Source organism: Sorex fumeus, unplaced genomic scaffold, assembly GCF_029834395.1.
Source record: "Sorex fumeus unplaced genomic scaffold, SorFum_2.1 ptg000061l, whole genome shotgun sequence".
NCBI lineage: Eukaryota > Metazoa > Chordata > Mammalia > Eulipotyphla > Soricidae > Sorex > Sorex fumeus.
The window spans coordinates 38,837,626-38,855,903 of record NW_026606118.1 but is presented as its reverse complement, the minus strand read 5'-3'; the positions used below and the strand labels follow the sequence as shown (position 1 = coordinate 38,855,903).

General features: G+C 36.8%; 1 protein-coding gene across 1 annotated transcript in view; it reads right to left on the bottom strand.

Moving 5' to 3' along the window:
* Positions 1 to 599: 599 nt before the first annotated feature.
* KIAA0408 (KIAA0408 ortholog) overlaps positions 600 to 18,278 on the bottom strand; it is a 42,183-nt gene continuing 24,504 nt past the window's right edge. The window contains exons 2-6 of the mRNA XM_056125907.1: positions 17,704 to 17,949; positions 9,165 to 9,518; positions 8,997 to 9,076; positions 5,334 to 6,657; positions 600 to 906 (exon numbers count right to left, since the gene is read on the bottom strand). Of these exons, the coding sequence (XP_055981882.1) occupies positions 733 to 906; positions 5,334 to 6,657; positions 8,997 to 9,076; positions 9,165 to 9,518; positions 17,704 to 17,838 (2,067 nt within the window). The 5' untranslated portion in view covers positions 17,839 to 17,949 and the 3' untranslated portion in view covers positions 600 to 732. The remainder of the gene's footprint in view (positions 907 to 5,333; positions 6,658 to 8,996; positions 9,077 to 9,164; positions 9,519 to 17,703; positions 17,950 to 18,278) is intronic.

Sequence of the window (18,278 nt, the reverse complement as noted above, 5' to 3'; positions counted from 1 at the left end):
ATATAAAATGTTCCGTGAACATTTGATCTTTGCTTTAGAAGTCTTATCTGTTAAAATTGTTTAATATTAATTGGTTAAAGGAGTGAATAAAGAGATAAATGGTTTTAGTTTAACCTTAATGGGTTAAGAAACTATGAGTTGTTTATGGAAATACATAATATTAGCTATGTGTATAATTCTTATTTTTCAATGTAGTTGGGACCAAGGAAGTGGTGAGTTAATATGTGTACCTCAATGCTTTAAATGGATACCTGTTAAAAGGTATACAAAATATAAACAGTACTGTATATTTTCAAAATTTTTAAATAGACACAAAGAATATAAGGTATACATGTTATAATTTCAATGTCAATACTAGCACATAGGTTTTTCTTATCTAACTAAATACATACTAAGATGCTTTCTATTTCAATACATGCACTTAAGATACATAGCCATGCACAATAACCTTGCTTTCTGCCTTTAGCAAGAAAGTCAGAATATACAATATAGTACACTGTTTCAAATAAATCATATTGCAAATTAATGGAGATGGCATTAAAAATTCTGATCTGGGAAATTATAAAAAAGAAAAATAGTAGTTCCAGAGATTAAAAAACACTGAAGACTGATGGGAAGTTACGATTTCAATTGTCCCAGTGATCTTGAAAGATAAAGTACTTGTTGTAAACACTAAGAAGGCTCTTTTTGGCAATTGGGACTTTTTTAATCTTGGCAATCCAGACTAGAGACTTAGACCATCGAAGCTTCAGATTGCAGAGAAATTGTGTAACTGTGAGCTGTTCTCCGCAAGGCAGGGGGTGCTGATGGAGATCTTGATGCCCATCTGGAAGGGAGACGACGATTAGCTGGTCTAGCAGGTCGGGAAAATCCTTTTCCTTGTAAGGATTTCACAATCATGGAGTCCTATGAACAAAGGAAGACATTTAGTTCACTATACAAGCACCAATATTGGGCTTAGTATATTATGGAACCTAACATTAATGTGTAATCATACTTTTAAGCAAGAAAAGCATCTAAAACTAAGAGTTTGTGTATTTATAAAACATTTGTGATTTTAGTTGTAATCAATGAAATTTGTTTACATGAACTATGACATTTGATAATCTTATAAAGACTTTTACACAAAATTTTAATGTAACTGGCAATTTTAATGCATTATCTCTTTTTGAGAGCAAATGATTGTTTCTGGACGCAAGTGTTCATGTTACATAATCCCGATTTGATATTATAAAATGACAGATATATTTTAGAATGACTTTAGAATTTTTTTGATGTTATATTGAAAATACAAAAGATATTGAGCTCATTTATATTATACGTTTAGAGGTCACAATCAAAAAGTAAAACAAAACCATAAAATGATTAATCTGATGTGTTTTTTTCCCTTAGAACTTTAGAAATTTAATATAATGACACTATACTAAGATAAATTTAAGATAGTGACACTAAGAACTATTAACACTATTAAATTTTTCAGTTATTATTAACATACTACTTTATTTTAATTGCTATAGGATTGCTATCTACATTAAGCATCTTTGGAGAACTAATATTCTTTTTTTTTGTTTTTGCTTTTTGGGTCACACCCAGCAATGCTCAGGGGTTACTCCTGGCTCATGCACTCAGGAATCACTCCTGGCGGTGCTCGGGGGACCATATGGGATGCTGGGAATCGAACCTGTATTGGCCATCTTGGCTGCGTGCAAGGCAAATGCCCTACCCGCTGTGCTATCGCTCCAGCCCCAAGGACTAATATTCTTATCTGTCTCTTTCTTCTTAGTTCTTTTTTCTTGTGTTTCTTTATATATTAAATGATAAAAATGGAATTGAAAATGAAAAGCCATCAATAATACATTGCATACTTATTTTTACTTTTCTTTTTACTGACTTTTTAGTAAAGTGTGCTCTTTCATCTGAGACGGGCAATGTGGCTGGACTCCAATTCTATAATTTCTGTCTCTTTGCACTCTTATATTTTATATTTTCTCCTTGGGAGCAAATTAGGTAACTATTCCTAATAATCAATAGTAGAGGACTCCTTCCAAATCTCAATTAATGTTAGAGGCTGAGAATGAGGTTCAGCAGAGCTCAGCTGTGCAGATGTGAGGCCCTGGGGCCAATCCCATCACTATCAAAAAACAAAAAAAGCAAACAAACCCCAGCCAATGCAAGAAATAGTAAACAATTAACAGTATTTATTGTTAGCACTGTAGCACTGTCCTCTCTCGTTGTTCAACGATTTGCTTGAGCGGGCACCAGTAACGCCATCATTGTGGAACTTGTTGTTACTGTTTTTGACATATCAAATACGCCATGGGGAGCTTGCCAGGCTCTACGGTGCGGGCAGGATACTCTCGGTAACTTGCTGGGCTCTCTGAGAGGGAGGAGGAATCGAACCCAGGTCAGCTGTGTGCAAGGCAAATGCCCTACCCGCTGTGCTATTGCGCCAGCCCATTTACTGTTAGATATTGAAAATTAAGCTGATTATCTTATACATGTTTCTACTTCCCATCTCAAGCTACAATTACAAGTATTTATCAGCATACCTTAAAAACCGGTAACTGCCAAGCATCATCATTATCTATACTTTGTAGAAACAAGTAAATATTCTACTAATATGAATGAAGACAAATATTTTATAATGTTTAATGAACCACCCAGAAACATTTTTATACCAGTAGACAGACTGAATAATTAAAAACTGCAGCACACAAGCATCGCATTATACAAAACTAAGAATTTTTTAAACACTAGTAAAAAACTCAAGACCACTCTCCACATGCTCAGATGAGCCTCACGCATGAAGGAATTGGCAGAGGAACCCAGGTTTGAGGGACCTGGGGCTGAGATCTCCAAGCCTGCTCAGATCAGGACTGGGCTTCCTCCACCCAGATCCCCCATCTTCCAACAGCTAGATAGTTACCACCCACCAACTGCCCCTGCTGTGTAATGGCCAAGACCCAGAGAATATAAAACCAAGCTCCTGGAAGAGAACAATGCAGTCTCCTGCAGGTGTGCGACCTCTGATTGTCTAGTTCTCCCTCTTGGAGAACCTGGCAGGCTATCGAGAGTATCCTCCTGCATGGCAGAGTATGGCAAGCTCCCCGTGTCGTATTCGATATGCCAAAACCCGTAACAATGATGGCTCTCATTCCCCTGACCCTGAAAGAGCCTTCAATGTGGCACTTGCTAAAATCTTAGGGCTACGACGAATGGAGATGTTACTGGTGCCTGCTTGAGGAAATCGATGAACAACAGGATTACAGTGATACAGTGAACCTTATAATTTCTGTCTGTAAATTATGGTTCAAAAGGGATATATACTTGGTGGTCGACTCCCATTCTGTTACTTTATATTCCCCAGATGAGTGCAGTCTTTCTATGTCTGTTCCTCTCTTTCTGGCTCATTTCACTTAGCATGGTACTTTCCATGTAGTGCCACTTGTATGTAAATTTCATGACTTCATCTTTTCTAACAGCTGCATAGTATTCCATTGTGTAGATGTACCAAAGTTTCTTTAACCAGTCATCTGTTCTCGGGCACTCAGGTTTTTTCCAAATTTTGGTTATTGTGAACAGTGTAGCAATGAACATAGAAGAGCAGATGTCATTTCGACTATACTTTTTTGCCTCTCTGGTATATATTCCCAGGTATTGCTGGGTCAAATGGGAGCTCAATTTCTAATTTTTTTGAGAATCGTTCATACTGTTTTCCAAAGGGCTGAACCAGTTGGCATTCCCACTAGCAGTGAAGGTGGGTACCTTTCTCTCCACATTCGCACCAACACCGGCTGCTTTTGTTCATTTTGTAAAAGAATGGGAGTCGAACACCCAAGAATAGTTGAGATAAGTATCAGGAGGTCTGCTCCATGGCTTGGAAACTGGAAGCACATGCTAGGGGGAAAGGCAGCTCAGATAGAAAAAGGAACACCAATTAAAGGATGTTTGGAGGATTCGCTTGGGATGAGAGATGCATGTTGAAAGTAGAATATAGACCGAACACGATGGCTACTCAATACATCTATTGCAAACTACAATACCCTAAAGGAAAGAGAGAGCAAAAGGGAATGCCCTGCCACAGAGGCGGGGTGGGGGGGATAGGTTGGGGGTGGGAGGGCTATTGGGATCATTGGTGGTGGAGAATGGGCACTGGTGGAGGGATAGTTACTTGATCATTGTATAACTGAAACCCAATCACAAAAGTTTGTAAGTCTACAACTGTACCTCAAGGTGTTTCACTATAAAAAAAAAAGAGAGAGATTTATAAATAGTTCTTTACTGCATTTTTCTTTTTCTTTCTTTCTGTTTTCTTTCTACAGTGATGGGGGATGAACCAGGGTGTCACATGTGCAAGGCAAAAATCTGCTGAGAGCTCATTTTAAGTATCAATTTAGTCAGTTTATTTTTTCTGCCATCACTTATAAAGGTTAAAGTGTTTTTGCAAATAGACTGAAAAAAAGAGGATAATAGTTTATGTAAACAACCAGCTTAGGAATAATTTCAATGCTAAGAATTGTACAAATACAAATAATTTTTGGTTATAACTTCATTTTTATTCCAATTCCTGCCTTTTATCTCCATGAGTGAAATAACTTTTTTAGGCACCTTTAAAGAATTAATTTATTTAAATTCTTATTCCCTCCGCTCAATTCATTATTATTTAAAAAACTAGATAAAGGTAGAACTTAATTTCATTAAAAATAGAAACAAGATTATAGACATTTCTTTCCATTTCTGAAAACATTAAGAATTAGGCATTAATTTTAATGATGTACTTTATTCAGAGTTATGTGACTAATACATTGATAATAAATCAAATGCAGAGAATGACTGAACCCATCACAGCTAGTAACTTAATATTGAGGGCAATTTAAAATATTATTTCCCATATAATTCTTAAGATATAAATACTTAAAATAATAAAATCATATAAATCAAGACATGCAGAGATGCTCATTCAAATAAGTTTTCAAAAAAAATTACAGTTAATCTACTGAGACTCTTAATTCCATTTATTATATTTATTGTGTTGCATTTATATTTATTGTGTCCCATTTATATTTATTGTGCTGCATTTTAGAACTTAAAAACTTTAAGGCTCTTAAAAACTATACTTCAAAAAGTTTATTTTGAATTGCAATCCTAAAGTTAATATTTATTCACAAGGGGTCAGTAAGCTAAGTAGAATCCAAAACAGGTGTTAACATTCTATTTACTGAGCAATTACTGAAGTCTTGAGCCACAGTTAATTATGGAGGCACTTTAACCAAAATGTTAATTACTTTCTTACCTATGAACGGAATGACAGTGCTATAGTGCTACTTTCTTACCTCTGTATTTTTTTCCCAATCTATTCCTTGCATCACTTGTTGTGGCCCACACATGACAGATGTTTTCTGTTGAAGGTCTTGCTCGAGTGGGGGCATTTCTAAATGCTGACTTGATGTGGCCCCACCAAAGACATCATAATTACATTTGGTCCAATTATCCTGTGAACATTTAGAATTATGCATTGCAGATCCTGTTGATGTCTTATAGGTTTTCAGAAGCTTTTCCACAACACCATAATTTGACCTGGGGTCAGCAGATCTTGGTCGACCAGACAAATTACTTGGTCGCCAGTCATGCTCATGGAGCGTATTCCGATAACTGCTAGAATTTACATGTTCCTGTACTTGTCTGACCAGGCCTGTTGTAGACTTTCTGGTGAGATTATGAGGCACATTTTCCCTGGACACAGGCATGTGGGCACAGGTCTTCAAAATATCAGACGCAATGTTATTTTCTGATTTGTGACCAGTGTGAGTAATCAAGGTATTACAAGGCTTAAGATCATCAGATGACTTGGAGTAGCTTTGACTTTGCTCCACTACACGGCAATTTCTATCTGTTCTAAATACAGTTCTGTTAAATTCATCAGTTTTTGCTGCCAGCTTTTCATTCCTTCTAGTCCTTTCAAAGCCACAACTAAAATTTCTATGGGGGTCACTGTTCTGTATCACTGAAGAACTGCAGTCATTGTTTATGTGAAGATCAGGATGAAATTTAACAGGGTGGTCTGGGATCACTTTTTCATATTTTAGTTTACTGGGAGCAGAGCAGGTTTTCTGAAACCATGATGCAGGATTATTTTTTGATCCCATCTCAAAGTCACATGACCACATACTAAGTCCAACATTTTCATTATATAGAGGTTTGTTATCTTTTTTGGTTTCTGGTGCTAAAGAATACTTGATACAATTTTTTGAAGTCTTCCCTTCATTTAGGTATACAGGCATTTTACTGTGACCCAAAGGAATATGAGGACTGCAATTCCATTCACTTTTACTCTCTTGGGATATCCAGCTATTGTAGTCTAAATTTTCTTTCAAACTTTCACGGATTTGTTCAGAATATGAACTGGGAAAATTTCGAGAAGTGCTTCTTGGAGGGGGAAGAGGTGGAGTTTCATTTCTTTGCAGAGAAGTTATATCAGTTCCACATATCTTCATAGGATTGCTTTGGACTACATCAGTACAACATAGATTCTTTCTATTTTGTTGTTTTTCCTTTTCTAAGTTGACTGAAAGAAAGCACTGGTCATTGTTACTCATCATGTTTCCATCAGGTACATTAATTTTTGGATTTTCCTGCAGAAAAGAATCTGACTTCATCCTATACGTGATAAAACATAATATATAAGCAATAATTTTCTTTATGATAGTTCTACTTTTTGGTTTTCAGGTCACACAAAGCAGTTCTTGGGACTTGCACCTGGCTTTATGCTCAGGGTGCTCAGGAGATCACAAGTGATGCTGGAAATCAAACCCTGGTTGGCGATATGCAAGGCAAGCATCTTACCCACTATTTCTGGACTGACCCCAAAGTAGTCTTTAAAAAACAAAACATAACAAGGCTTAGGCTATAGAATTCTGCTACTGTAAGGTAAAACTCCTTTAAGAGTTTCTTTCAAAATTATATATAATCTAACTCAAACTATGTTTCCAACATGTCTTATCCTATTACTTGAAATTTCACCCATACTCAGACTACAGTGTGTAATCCTTATGTGTCTTAAATTGGTAGACCTGTTTTTGTAATTTTTAACTTATCATTTCCTTATTTCCCCTCTTTCGACCAAATCCGTAATTCATTTTGTCCAATGAACTCAAGTTTTTTCCATTGAATTTGAATAAAATTCTAAATAGTATGAAAAAATCTAAATAAAAGTGAAAGTAGGCCAAAATCTTTATAAAGGATAGTAATTTCAAAGCAAAAAGGTCATACATAAGTATCATGTGGGACTGAAAGAGAAATAAAAATTCTAAAAAATGAGTAGTGTACATGGTGCATAGGCAAGGTGAGCATTATGAAAAATAGTGTATTTCTTCAAGGCACAGTGAAATCTTTGATATGGATGTATTATACAGCAAGTTGAGGAAGATTAAAGAAAATAAGAGAAAAACTTTAGGTTAAATGATAATATTTTGAATTACACATTAAAGATTGTGTTTGTTGTTTTAGGGCTGGAGCGATAGCACGGTGGTAGGGTGTTTGCCTTGTGCACAGCTGGCCCGGCCGAGCCAGGTTTGATTCCTTTGCCCCTCTCAGAGAGCCCGGCAAGCTACCGAGAGTATCTCGCCCGCACAGCAAAGCCTGGCGAGCTACCTGTGGTGTATTCAATATGTGAAACACGTCTCACGATGGAGACGTTACTGGGCCTGCTCGAGCAAATCGATGAACTATAGGAGGGCAGTGACAGTGACAGTTTTTTTGGTCACACCAGGACAGTGCTCAGGGATTACTCCTGGCAGTGCTCAGGGGACTATATGTGACAGGAACTGAATCTGGAAGGTAAGTCCCTTACTTATTATACTATCTCTCTGGCCCTACATTTTAATATTTTTCCTAACAGCTATGGTATGATAAGGAGTACATTATATCAAGTGTAACTTGTAAAATAAAATTGGCATCTAAATTTTACTGAGTTATCAGAACAAAATAACCAACACACCACTTGTACCTGATTTAGTATTTCTGGGAAAGTTGAAATTCAGTCACATAAATCCACTGAGACAGCCACTTGACTTAAATGAATGACAGTCTCATCATTGTGTCTTTCTATTTTGGTGCTTCTCCTTGTATTAAAATTTTTTTAATTATATATCATGACTATGTAATTACATAGTTATTAATTATAATAGTAACGATGGTTTGAGGCTCTTCATGTTCCTAGAACAAGCAGATGCCATTGGGCTATGCTAGCACGCAACAGGGATGAATGGAGACGTTACTGGCGCCCGCTCGAGCAAATCGATGATTAATGGGATATCAAGTGATCAAATGATGTAATTACATAAAATATTGCACTATTAAATTCGATTTGGTCAAAAGAGGCAGTAATTTAGATTAGCCTAGCTGTATATATTTCTACTGGAAAATAATAAAAATGACAAAGAATACATTAGAGGGCATAATCTAGTATATTCTTTAGAAGAGGAGGCTATAACTTAATATGGAGAAAGTATTCCTCACATTAAAATTACACTGAGAATAAAAGATTTACTTTAAGAATCAGTGAATAGTTTGGAGGATCCTCCCAGGAGGGGAGATGCATGTTGAAAGTAGACTATGGACTGAACATGTTTGCCACTCAATGCCTCTTTTGCAGACCACAACACCCAAAAGGATAGAGAGAACAAAAGGGAATGCCCTGCCACAGAGGCAGGGTGGAATGGGGGGGGGGGTGTGGGAGGAATATTATCCATGGTGGTGGAAAGTGGGCACTGATGGAGGGATGGTATTTGATCATTGTATAATCGAAACCCAAGCACAAAAAATTGTAAATCTACAACTGTACTTCATGGTGTTTCACTAATAAAAAGAAAAAAATAATCAATGAATAGAAGAATACACATTTTTAAAAAGACAGTAAAGGTAGTGTGGATTTATAAACTAAAAGCAATATTTTTCTTGCCTTTCCAAAATAAAACATCATAGATAAACCAGCCTACCGTCTGTGGTTAGACCGTTTTCGAATTTCCTCTTGAAAGTTGCATAAATCTTCACTAACTTTGGCAAGTTCTTCAAGAGCCTTAATACATATAAGAAATAGTATGTTAGCATTTTGCAATATAAGTATTTCTTTAGAAATAGTTCGGAGATAATCATATCCTACTTACTGTGTTCAGGGCACCACAACAACTCTTGCTTTCTTCCTTAGAAGTCTTTAGGTTAAGAAAATCCTCACATTCCTTTAGGTTATCTGTAGCCAAAGGATCCAGAAACCCCACTTTTGATTTTTTGGTTGCTTTTTCTTCCTTACAAATTTGATGTGCTTCACTTGGCAAACTCTGCTCTGTTTTATTTTCTTTTTCCAAACCATCTCTGTGATTCATTCCTGTAAATTCACATTGACCCAATCTGAGATAACTTGGAGAACATTCCACCATTTTATCTTGAGTGGCCTTTTGATTAAGGATCTTAGCACGTTCATTAATGTTCATTTTCCTCCTAAGCTTTACTTCGTGGCAAAGCTGTAAAGAAAAAAAAAAAGATGAACTATTTTACTCCCTGATTCACTTTGTAATATGTTTGATACTAAGCACACTGTTTGGAGTTCTTGTTGCCATACTACTGGGAGCTACTGTGGAGTGTTCCAAACAGACCTCCTAAAATCTGGATTAGCTGAAGCAGCTCTGATGACACATAAAGATCTTTTAGAAGATTAAAGCATGAATAGCAATTTTTCTCTGTAGAATTTAGCCTATGAAAAAATATTAAGCCCATTTCTACACATCAATATCATGATGATATAGCACTTCACAAAATTGGAAGTTTTTTCTCCCTCCCCACAATCAGTGACTGACCATTATCTCTAATTGTTTTCAGAGAGAAGCAGTTTAACCTGGGGTCATATTTTCCCCTCCCCTTCCATTCATTGTTGTGTTTTGTATGTACATAGACATATATACAAAATGTCTATATATATATTTATATAAAACATATATAAAACATATATGTCTATATATATATTTATATAAAACACCAAGTTAGCTGAAATATATATATACATATACACACACACACACACACATACACACACACACATTATAGGTATGTTTCAGCTAACTTGGTCACAATAGTGTTAGAGTTTATGATATACGCAATTACCTCATTTCACTACTCCCAAAGTTCCCAAGGTTCTCCACTAATGTCCCAATGTCGCTTTTCACCCCCGCACCCCAATAACCAGCTTTTTCTGTAACAGGGACAAGGATCTGTTGACAGTTCCTTCCTTTGTTTTGTTTCTATGCATGTCACAACAAGTAAGATTATCTGATATCTGTCTTTGTCCCTCTAGCAAATTTCACTTGACATGACTGATATCTCCAGCACTATCTAGGTAAAGTGAACTACAATATTTCATATTTTTTAGGGCTGTATAACATTATAAAGTATATTTAAGCCACAATTTCTCTGTCTATTCATTTATCATTAGAGAATTGGATTGTTTCTATATCTTATTGTTTACATTTCCATGATTGTTGTGCTAAGTGTTGCATGTAGGTGTGCATATATCTTTCCAAATTAATGTCTTTGTGTTTAGAGAATAGATGCCAAGATGTGAAATTGTGGGGCTGGAGCAATAGTACCACAGGTACGGCATTTTCTTTGCACACGGTTGACCTGGGTTCAATTCCAGCAACCCATATTGTCCCCTGAGCACCGCCAGGAGTAATTCTTGAGTGCAAAGCCAGGAGTAACCCTTGTGCATTGCTGGGTGTGACCCAAAAAGAAAAAAAAAGTGAAATTGCTGGACCATAATGGGATTTCTATTTTTATGTTTTTGAGAAATATCCAAACTAGTTCCACAGAGGCTGAATGAAACAGCATTCTCACCAACAGTCAATAAGATTTACATATGTTGTCTTTATGAATGTTGAGGGCAAGTGTCTGTTCATCTCCTGTTCATCTCTTCTCCCTATTTTTGACGGGGTTATTATTGTTTAAGTTGTGAGTGAATTCTACATTTAAATATTTGCCCTTTATCTTCTGTAGAATATACAAATATCCAATTTTGAGCTTCTTTTATCATGTTAAAAACCCTTTAATTTGATGTTATTCCATGTGTTTATTTTATTTATTATCTTTGACAGTAGAATCAAACCATTGAAAATAATTCTTAGCAGTAGTGCCTATGTTTTCCTTAATGTATTTAATGGATTTTAGTCTTATCTAAGATCTTTAATCTATTTTTTTTCCTTTTTTTCTGTTTTTTATTTTTGGGTCACATCCAGCGATGCTCAGGGGATACTCCTGCCTCTGTACTCAGAAATTACTCCTGGCGATGCTCAGAGGACCATATGGGATGCTGCGGATCGAGCCGTGGTCTGCTGCGTGGAAGGCAAATGCCCTACCCGCTGTACTATTGTTCAGGCCACTTTAATCCACTTTTAAAGAAATTTTGTGTATAATATAAGAATATCAGAATTAAATCCAGTTTCTTTTTTCTTTTTCTTTTTTTTCTTTCTTTTTTTTTTTTTTTTGGTATATGACTATTCAGTTTTCCCAACATCATTTGTTGAAGAGATTTTCTTCCTTGATCCACTTCTTGTACCCAGATCCTTTGGATAGATTGTCTACAAGTCTGAGAGTTTATTCCTGGGCCCTCTATTCTATTGGTTTAAGAGTTTACATTTAGCTTAGTATCATACTGTTTGTGATTACAATAACTTTATAGTATATTTTGAAGTCAGGAAGTCAGGAAACGTCTTCCACCCAGTTTCTTTTTTCTCCGAATGGCCTTAGGTATTTCATTGAGTTTTATAGTTTTGATTTAAAGAAGGCCTTTGATTCTGTTGAGACGGAAGCGGTCATTGAAGCCCTAGCCAATCAGGGCATTCAAGCCCAATACGTCAGGATCCTCCGTGAGCTGTATTGCGGATTCACTACCAGGATCTCACCATTCTACAAAGAAGTGATCGTTGATGTCAAGAGAGGGGTGCGGCAGGGTGATACCATTTCACCGAAACTCTTCAGTGCCACCCTCGAGAACATCATGCGACGACTGGAATGGGAAGGAATGGGAGTGAAGATAGATGGTCGGCAACTACACCACCTCCGCTTTGCTGATGACATTGTTTTAATAACACCAAACATCAGCCAAGCGGCACAAATGCTGGCCGACTTTGACCGTGAGTGTGGAAAGGTAGGACTACAGCTGAATCTTATGAAGACAATGTTTATGAGAAACAGCCTCGTTCCTGACACCCCATTCGCTCTCAATGGAACGACCATCTCCGAATGCAACAGCTATGTGTACCTAGGTCGAGAGGTCAACATGACAAATGACCTGGCACCCGAGCTGCGCAGGAGGAAGAGAGCAGCTTGGAATGCCTTCAAGAACGTCGAAGAAATAGCTAAGAGGACGAAGAACCTCCGGCTCCGGGGACATCTCTTTGATTCCACTGTTCTTCCTGCATTAACATATGCCTCAGAGACCTGGGCCCTACGCAAACAAGATGAGAACGCCATTCAGGTCTCCCAAAGAAGAATAGAAAGAGCTATGCTTGGAATATCACGTTTCACTCAAATGAGAGAAAGAATCCAGAGTTCTGACATCCGTCGAAGATCAAGAATCAGGGACGCTGTCTCATTTGCCAAGGTGTCGAAAATCAGATGGGCTGGTCACGTAATGAGATTTAAAGACGACCGCTGGACTAGAGCTGTTACCGACTGGATTCCATGGGATGTCAAAAGACCGCGTGGCCGCCCACCTACCAGATGGTCAGACTTCTTCATCAAGATCATGAACGATCGGTTTGAGGCCCTTCATGTTCCCGGAGCGAACAGATGCCATTGGGCTACACTAGCACGCAACAGGGACAAATGGAGACGTTACTGGCGCCCGCTCGAGCAAATCGACGACTAACGGGAAGTTAAGTGATTAAGTGATTATAATTCATAAAAATTTTAGGAGAGATAGACAGAGAGAGAGAGAGAGAGAGAGAGAGAGAGAGAAGAAAAGTGCCTACCACAGAGGCAAACTGGGGGTGGAGGGGTAGCAGGAGGGAAACTGGGGGCCCTGGTGATGGGAAATGTACACTGGTGAATTCAGGGACACATGTTGAAACACTGTATGACTGAAACCTCATCATGAACAACTATTTAAAAAAAATTGTTGCCATGTTCATATCCCTGTCCAAAAAAGAAAAAGTAGATTTGTTCTAAGTCCTTAAAGAAACACAGTTAGCTGTAGTTTACCAGATACCATACCTTTTTTGCTTTGCTGTATCAGGGATCTAAAACAGCAAGTGACTCCTGAATCCCACTTGGTATTTGGGAAAATCCAACTTTCAGGCCTCACACCTATCAGGCAGATACTCAACATTGAGCTAAGACCAGTACATCTGAAATTATATTCTTAAATATGATTCTTAAAAAGTTCTAATTTGTATGCCAACATTCAACTGTCAAAATAGTCGACAATCTCTTATAGTTCATTCTGTTCCCTTATAAGACATTTTGTGATCAAAATATATTTTATTTGAAGGTTATAGCAATAAAGCAGGGCTAGATATTAGTGGTATTTTTTAAAAGTCAAGTATTATACATTCTAAAATATTTTCTGTCCTGATTAAAACATATCGGGACAGAAAATATTTTAGAATGTGTTACATACGGGATCCACTCCAGGCTGTTTTCACTAGGGGTGCCCCAGAGTGGGGCGGGTGAGAGGCCTCCCCACCCAAGGGACCCAGCCCCAGCAGCTGACCTCTACTACTCAACCGCCACCATGCTCCAAGCCCTTTCCGGACACATTTTAAGATACTTCCTACCCATTTTCCATAATTACCACAGCATATTTTAAGGGGTTCAGACATTAGGCAACAAATTGTAGAGAGAAATATATAAATATATGCCTCTTGGAGAGCCTAGCAAGGTACTGAGAATATCCTGCCCACATGAGCAGAGCCTGACAAGTGTATTCGATATGCCAAAAACAGTAGCGACAACAGGTCTCATTCCCTGTCCCTGGAAGCGCCTCCAATCGTTGGGTAAAGATGAGTAAGAAGAGGTTGCTAAAATCTCAGGGCTGGAAGGAAAGGAGACATTACTGGTGCCTGCCCCAGTAAATCGATGAACAAGGGGACGACAGTGATACAAGATGGAATATAATAGAACTCTAGGCTTTCATTATCTTTTAGTTTATGTTAGCGTGGAACCCAAATGATTTCTTTGTTTGGAAACAAAGGAGTTTGGGTCACACCCAGCTGTGCTCAGGACTTATTCCAGGCTCTATATTCTCGGGGCTGCTCAGGAAACCATATGTGGTTCTGGGGATCTAACTGGGTCTAGCTGCCTGCAAAGCAGTGCCTTTATCCCTGTACTATCTTTCTAGAACAAACCCAAATGATTTCTTGATGAGATCCTAATTTTTCTTTCTTTATATTCTCCAGTTTTGGGCCATACTCCACAGAGGTCAGAAGCTACTTCTGGCTTGATACTCAGTGGTTTGGGGATTGAACACAGGCATCCTTCAGACAATGCATGTGCTTAGCTAACCGAGCTATCTCCTCAGTTTGGTAAGGCTAGCTTGTCCCTCGATAGAGTAAGAAAATAGCTTTATGTTCAAGCTTGAGTTCTGAGAAAGTCTGTTAAGTGTTAAAGGAGACTGTCAAATACCTATTAAAACAAATGACTTTACATTTTACAGTCACGTCTAGTATGTGTACTGTATCTTTTATTTAAGGAACTCAATAATGGATTTATTGCTACTCAATATTTACACAAATCTCAGATGAGAAAAGCAAAACACAGTTGATGCCCAAGGGCAGATGATGCATATGCATTCACTTCCATACTTGTAAATCTATCACCAGGTGAAGTCAGGATAGCAACAAATTGCATAAATCAACTGTTTTGGCCCCAGTAAAATTACTCACAGGTAATTTTTGTGGGCATTATAATTCTGGCTCACCTTGACATATATTAATTGTACATGTTAAACTTAAGGATGCTTTTAGTGATATGTACTCTTTTTGAGGGACTATGGTTAAAACTGTAATTGCATCAGTTTCAAAATCAGGTACGAAAGTGTTTTTTTGAGAAAAAAAGATTTGCTTATGCTTTCTCAATACTGACAAGTATGCTTCTGATCACTATTGTATTATTCCAGGTTAAACTGAAAGGTGTTTAATGGGAATAAAATAGCTGTTTGCATCAAAGTTATGGAAGGTTATTTTCAATGTCTCTTTCTAAATAAGTGTTTCAACAAATATGGCATACCTGTAGAGTCCTAGAAATAGAGACTTGTTACATATATTTCACATCTGATCTTTTCTTTTGTCTTCATCTTTCTCTTTTAGTCTGGGCATGTATTACTTTATATAGACTTGTATATGTCACCTTAGATTCCCTTGGGTACTTGAGAGATGCATGAATAAACAATATGATATTTGTTATTGATGGAAAACCATTTATTTTGTACAGAAATCTGTGATACTTGGTACCTACTTTTTGTCAATGTTTACTGATTCTTTGAATAACGAATATAAACAAGAAATATTTTTATTATGATAGTTAAAATAATACCATGCATCTATGAACCTTAACATTTCTATTTTAAGTATTCCAGGTTTTATTTGATCTAGGTATGTATATCTTGGTTTAGTAATACCAAAATGTTGGGAGCATGTTGGGAGCAGAGAAGACTAAGAAAAACAGGAGGGGCTCAGAGATAGTACAGTGGGTAGGGCTGAATAAAAATTATGTTCCTGCCGGTTACAAAGCAAATGGGGGGTTAAAAACTACCATCAGGATGATGAGGAAAGTACAGTGGTGATATTGGGTATTGGCAGGTATCCTCTATGGGAATTCCAAGTCAGCATATTTTTGAAACATTCCTCCAGGTATGGAGCAGTCTAGTACTAACAATAAGACACATAATACTACATACACAGCTATTATCACAGAACGTGGAAGGGAAAACATTTTTTTTTTGCTTGTTTGTTCTGGGGACAACACTCTATGGTGCTCAAGGGTTAATCCTGCCTCTATACTCAGGAATCTTCCTTGAAACTGCATGGGAAACATATGGGATGGGGAGGATCAAACCTGGGTCTGACAGGTGCAAGGCAAGTACTCCACTCACTGTATTATCTCTCCAGTCAACTGGAACAATTACTAAAACCTTCCTGTCTCAAGAACTATTCTCAGAGCGATATAACAATGGGTATGGTGTTTGCCTTGCATGCTACTAACCCGGGGTTCAATCCTTGGCATCACATATGATCCGATAAGCACTACCAGGACTGACTCCTGAGTGCAGAGACAGGAGTAATCAATCCCTGAGTGTTGCCAGGTGTGGCCCAAAAACCAAAAATCAAAAACAAAATCCAAGAAAAGCCTACTGTCTTTTTGATGCTGAAAAGGATGGCAATTAATAATGTTTGCCTTAGATGAAATATACAGAACTATACACAGAATTATCAGAATCATTATTTTATAATACCTAATATAAACAAGTAGGATATCATTTCAGTTACTAGGATGTTAGGATGGACTAATTCTCACTTGTAATTATTATGACCAGATGCCTCCACTATCCCTAACCATTATTAATTGGACTTTGAGGTCCTTTGGGAGGCAGTGACCCATGACTTCAAATCAGTTTCTTATTAAATAGGAGTTTTGAATTCTGATTTGACTAGGCACATCCTTGTTGATCTAATATAAGTCCCCAGGTAGAGGAGTTAAGAGACTGATCAAAGTATCAAAGTACATTTTAGAAGGAAATATAGAGGGAAAAGTACATTCTCTTTTTAATCATTAATCATATGTTACATGCTTGTCTTATCTTTCTTTTTGAGAATAGTTTCACAGTTACTCTTTAAAATGTTTTCCTTTTAGCATAAAAAATTATATTTTATTCAAAACCAATTATATAGCTATTATGAAAGGTATTTTCAACATAAACACATAAAGTACCAACTATAATGGTTTATTAATAAAAATCATTATACTGACAATGTGAAAAAACCTAGTAAGCCAATAATATGAATATTATCAGAAGAAAGCCAGGTAGGTATAAATACTTTGAAATATAAATATGTAAAGAAAATGTTTCAGGTAAAACAAACTGAGAAATGCTTAGCAGGTATAAAATGGCTATTTGTATGAAAGTTATGAAAGGTTATTTTCATTGCCTATTAATAAATATTTCAATAAATTTGGCATATATGAACAGAAAAAACATTGAGTTCACTGTCATGTTCTATTTGATATGTCACATATCCTTTGATTATGCCAAGCTGCTATAATTTGACAGAGATCATGTCAGGAAAAAACTGGTTTTTAAATGACCAATTGTATTTTTGTTAATTATGTGCTTAACAAAGTATGTTATTAATGTTTCCTTATAGTGTCCTATATTTGAATACTCGTGCAAAATACATACCTCACTTTTGATACCAAGGCATTTGAGTCAGAAATAAACTGATACATTTTTAAAGTGATAAGTCAACTTCTTAACTTTATGTGAGCCAATAAAATAAGCATAGTGCCTATGTAAGATGCTATTTTTGCTCTAGTAAATGTCACTCCGACATGAATCTCTTAGGTGGAATAAGAAAAAGCTTTCAATACAAAACAAACTTTGACACAGCTTTCATTTTAAGCTTTAAGTTCATAATGCATTAAGTATAAACCAACTGGTACCTCCTCTATCTTCTTTTGCATAATTTTCCATTGACTTTCCCATTCTTTTCTTTCATTGTCAAACTGGTCCAGTAATTCCATCTTTTCCTTGTGCCAGTTGATCTCTGTGTTCTCCCACTGCTTATGTAGGTCCATGGCAACGGTATGTTAGTGAAGGGGTGTTTCTGCTTGTCTCTGCTTTCTCTTTACTGTTCCGTGGAAGCTTGAAATTATTTTAAGCAGTCTCACTTGCCTTTAAAATAAAGCCTAATAAAACATAAAGAGAAAGAGAAATCCAAATTTTTGTATTTCCTGAAAACATTTTGATCAAGAACCAGTGACCTAAAGTAGAGGAAAATTGGATTCATAACACAAAATAACAACAATTTGATTAAGAAGAGACTAACATGGAGGGGGAAGGTAGTGTCTTGGTCTAGTACTTTTCTTCATTTTCAAGACTAGATAACAAAATTATAGTGGACAAGATGGCTGAGCACTCGTGAAATATAAGTATTTCTTTAGCTAATCACTTAAACTAAAGGTAGAGTTTTTAATGAATACCAAAGAGTGGAAGTGTTGAAGTTCAACAGATTGGT